This window comes from Buceros rhinoceros, unplaced genomic scaffold, assembly GCF_000710305.1.
Source record: "Buceros rhinoceros silvestris isolate BGI_N320 unplaced genomic scaffold, ASM71030v1 scaffold7407, whole genome shotgun sequence".
Classification (NCBI taxonomy): domain Eukaryota; kingdom Metazoa; phylum Chordata; class Aves; order Bucerotiformes; family Bucerotidae; genus Buceros; species Buceros rhinoceros.
Window position 1 is genome coordinate 33,816 of NW_010422690.1, and position 4,613 is coordinate 38,428.

At 42.3% G+C, this 4,613-nt stretch overlaps 1 protein-coding gene across 1 annotated transcript in view; it reads left to right on the top strand.

Annotated features, from left to right (window-relative positions):
* LIMCH1 (LIM and calponin homology domains 1) overlaps positions 1-3,954 on the top strand; it is a gene marked incomplete at both ends in the record, with an annotated part of 36,365 nt that extends 32,411 nt beyond the window's left edge. The window contains 2 exons of the mRNA XM_010140127.1: positions 4-75; positions 3,733-3,954. Of these exons, the coding sequence (XP_010138429.1) occupies positions 4-75; positions 3,733-3,954 (294 nt within the window). The remainder of the gene's footprint in view (positions 1-3; positions 76-3,732) is intronic.
* Between the last annotated feature and the right edge of the window lie 659 nt (positions 3,955-4,613).

A 4,613-nucleotide genomic window follows, 5' to 3' on the forward strand; every position in this document is an offset into this window, starting at 1 on the left:
AAGGCTGTGCCTATGCTGACACCCAAGCCTTACTCACAACCCAAAAATACACAGGATGTTTTAAAGAACTTTAAGGTAGGATTTGTTGCACTTCCCAAAGTCAAGCAGAAGGCAAAGAAATCCTGACTAAATCATATAAACATACAGATGTTTAAAGCAATTAAGTAGAAAATGAGTGCAACATTCTGATGTTATAAAACTCAGCTTTGTGCTCTGTGCTGCCCAGTCTAGTGGTCTCTTCTTGGTTACCAACCTTCTTAGAAACTTGACCTGTACAGACTGGAACATTTGTGCTGGTCATTTTTCTTCAGGCTAAGTTTGTTTGGGAAAAGACAGAGAAAGGGGGAGCCTCTAAGAAAAAAATCAAGGCATTTTCTGAGAAAGAGGTTAGGAAAGAGTACGATATCAAGGTTTTTTGAATTTAAACAAAAGGGAAGGGGCAGGGAGCATGGAGGCCCTGGCTTTTGAAGCAAAACGTGAACTGGCTTTTGTCAGGACTCTGATTTTTGCCGTACCCGTCTGTCTTGTTCAGCCAAGTCATAAGCCTTTCAAACATTGCAGTGTGCATGTATTCAGTGTGGAGAGTCCCTAGTCCTTCAGGGTCAAGAACTAGTTTTCTCAAAGATACTCTCTCTCCTAAATATGCTTCTCACTAGGGATGAATGGGGAGAGCTGCTTCCCTGGTGTTATAGGCTGTCCATGCAGGTTTAGGGAAACAGATTGGTACTGAGACAGTGGTGTAACTGAGGTTTGCTGACAAGAGAGAGGGAGCGACTGCGTGTGTTTCAAGAACCGCTCAAAGACTATGGGAATAAAAGAAGAGAGCTTGGATGAAAGCAGGGCTGCCTGGAATAAGGAGCATTTGAGGAGTGTGTCTCTCAGCTGGGTGGGTGTGGAGAATGGGAGTGAGATACTGAACAGATGATGAAGAAAGCAAAGAACTGGCACGTGTTAGAAAGAACAGGCCAGAATAAGTCAAATCTGAAGAAACCTGCTTCCTGCTGTGCCTGCACCAAGTCTGGAGCTTCCCCACATCTCACTGTAGCCTTGTAAGCAGTGCAAAGCCTTCTGGTAAGGGTGCCCCCAGCATGTGGAGTTTGGGTCCCTTTGTGTCTGGCATTGCTAGCTACTGCTTTGCTAGTGGCATGCACGGGTCCCTGCATCCCTGCCAGCGTCCCAGTAGCTTTGCTATCATGTATGTTACGGTTATTTACTTTTTTAAAAGTCAGCTTTGTATAGATAGTGAGAAGGTGAGTTGTGATGTCAGCAGTTTCTGAAAGTCTGTCCCAGCTCTTGTGGAAACCCCCCTACCATGTTCTGTAGTTGAAATGTGAAACTGAAAATTCCTGTTTCTCCTGTACCTCAGTTGGTATTCTGCTAGTTTACATTTTAGATATCAGTGAATCACGGATTTTTGTTTTTCTTCTGATCCATGCCACTTTTTTCCTCAGAGGACCAAGATACTTGTGTGTATCACCTTCACGTTAATGAATATGTAGTTCACATATGTGGGGAGAAACTAGCCCACATAATAGGGATGCTTCTACTCCCTAGCAGCCACCACTGAAAGTCTGTCTCGATCTCGTTCACTTGATGTGTCAGAATGTGATTTGTTTCAGTCGGAATCATTCCCTTGCACATGTAGCTGTAGCATTGTTTTCTCTCAACACACCAGTGTGTCAATCGTTCTGGACTCTGATGACAATGTGTTGACTTGCTCCAGATCAGAAGGAAAAGGAGTATGTTTGTTTAATTCTGCAGCCAGGGCATCTGTCCTGATGATTCAAACATTTGGATTTCCTCTTTAATATAAACAGAGAAATGTCTTAGTCTAAACAGAGACACTGAAATGGATGTTGCAGCCTGCCAGTGTTTTCCTGGCTTTTTTGTATTTCTAAGATCTTTCATGACCTGCCTCTCTAGTAGATAATTGCACACAGTCCCAGAAGACTTGGGGCTCAGTGTCTTGGGGCTCTCACTTGTATTTGGAGATAAACTCCAAGGCTGGTACTGTGTTGAGTGGATGATGACAGTGAGGAAAGGGGGGAAACCTTTTCATCGGAGAAGCAGTTAGAAGGGGCTGAAACTGCTAGTGGAACTGGGCAGTTTCTCCTCTGCCTGGGAGCTGATTGCATAAAGTGCTAACTGCCTTCACCTCTGCACGACTGTCAGAGCTGAGGGTGCCTCAGAGATGGCCCCTTAGTTAATCACCCTCAGATCTTTGGATGCATGTATACAAGAAGACAATGGGAGGGGTTTGCCCTCAGCTTAGTACTGATGATATATACTAAATTGGAGTGCTGCTCTTGAAGTATCCAAGCCGTTTACTCAAGAAGTAAAGTACTAAAGATAAGCAAATGGTGAAATAAGGGCTGGGGCAGGGAGGACGAGATGGGAAGAACTTTGTTTTCTTAAACTGTGTTTCAGTTCAATAAAGCAGTTTTGATGCTTGTTGCTTCCGTTTTTTAGTAACAGTAAAATAAGTGAAAAGTAACCATGGAATGGGTTACCTCTGAGCTTGTTTTTTACATATGTTTTTTGTTTATGCAGTACCTGTGGAGAAACCTGAAATGACTAATCACCGTATATATCCCAGATGGCTTCTCTAAGAAATCACTGATCTGTGTCATTATTCCGCCAAATTCCAATGATTAGCAGAGAAGAGACTGTCCATATTTACTCCCTAAGCTTTGCGTTGTCTCCTGTGATGACCATTATGCAGTGCAGTAAAGCCCTCCTTCAGATCTAGTTAAAACTCACTACTGACAAGCCTGTAAACATCTGAGCTGTAGCTAGGCAAGAGAATATGGTGTTACTGATACGTGGTCTTCCACTGGTCTCTCTCTAGCTGACCCCGCTTACGGTGAATGGCTCATGAGTTCTTTGTAGCAAGACTTTTTTCACGTCTTCTACAAACAGCCTCCCAAACTGAAGGAAATCTTTATATGCCACCTCCATTTAGAACATAATTGCAAAGTATTAGAAGTCCCAAGAGGATGCAGAAGTGCAGAAGAAGAAGCTAGATTTTATTTTGTGTTTTCTTCCTTGCTTAGGGCTAATATATGACCACCAAGAAGATAGCTTGACCCTGAGAACAAAGTAATTAAATTGTTTCTGGACTCTCCTTTCAATGGAGACTGCATAAAATCATTTTCTGGGAAAGCCTCTTGGAGAAGGTGGAATACCCAGCTTTACTTGTTGGTTCCTTGCTTCCCTGTTATGAACAGTAAATAAACAAGTGGATGAACTTTGCTGCTCCTGACCCTTCAAAGATCACATGACAGTGCTTCAGAAAGCACGGTCTTGTAATACTGTGGTGAGGTCATCAGGATACACAGCAGTTCATCAGTGTAATTAGTCCTGGAGAACCTGCTTGGTTCTTGCATGAGGCAATGAAAGTCCCAGCAGTTTTGGTCTAAATTTATCATAAATCTTTGATGTTCTTTTAAAATCCCTTGATCTGTGATTCGCATAGAGGGTGTATGTATGTTACTGGAAGAATGAAATGTGGGAAACGAGGGAATACAGAAAAAACATTACCCTCTCTATCTGACCCTTCCCAGAATAGGGTTTTCTTCTGTCTTGGCCCATTGGATGAAATATGTGTTTAGCTCTGTCCTTCACTGGTGGCACAGACTGTATTAACAACTGTAATAGATGTTGAAGTCCATATTTCCTAAATTCCACTGAATGCTAATTGCCTCAGCATATTTATTTAACTGTATTTTGCAGGTAGATGGAAAAGTCAGCATGAACGGAGAAAATCTCAACAGCATGGAAGAAAAGGATAAAGAGTGTACAACAGTAATACTTACTCCTTCGCCAAGCAGACCTCTGAAATTTGATGGAGTAGCCACAGGGGACAGGCCTCCAGTAGAGTTGAAGAAGGACCCCACAAGTGTTGAGCTCAGTTTACAGAGGCCTGCCACTCAGAGTGTGCACAAAGAGCCAACAGTAAGACCAGCACGAAAAAACCAGCCTTACTTTCTCTGCCAGTTTTCTGTCTCATAACATATTTAATCACTAACTAATGAAACCTGAGTGCTAATGTTTGCTTTATTTCAAGAGGGTGTGCCCGGACCAGGAAAAAAAGAAAAAACAAAATCCTCTGTAAATTAAAGGCATCTTCCTTTGGGATGTGGGTAGAGAAATGGGAGGGGAAGATTCAAAAAACTTTTTGCAGCCAGCGTCTCTTTTTTTAGTTGTCATGCAGCTGATAGACATGCTTTAAACGTGCTGGGCCAGGGAGAAACAACTCTGTATCCTAGCTATTGTGCAGATTTAGTCAGCACTTCTCCTGATGTTAGCTGATTAGATCAGCAACATAATTGGACTGTGTGAGCCTTTATAATTAGTCTCAGTTTTCAATTTTCAAAGAAGAGGATGTGAACATGCTGGCAGTTTTGAGCATTCAACTTTCATTCCTCCCTCAGAAATATTAGAAAAGGGGATAAGCTACTGAAATGCTCAGAGGGGCAAACATGCTTCTTAACTGCCATATCAAAGAGACAAATTAATTTTACCTTTTCATCTTTTTCTCTCCCTCTTCCCCAGAGAAACAGGCAGGAATAAAACTAGAGCATGTCACAGCAGGAATCTAGATGCTACAAAAC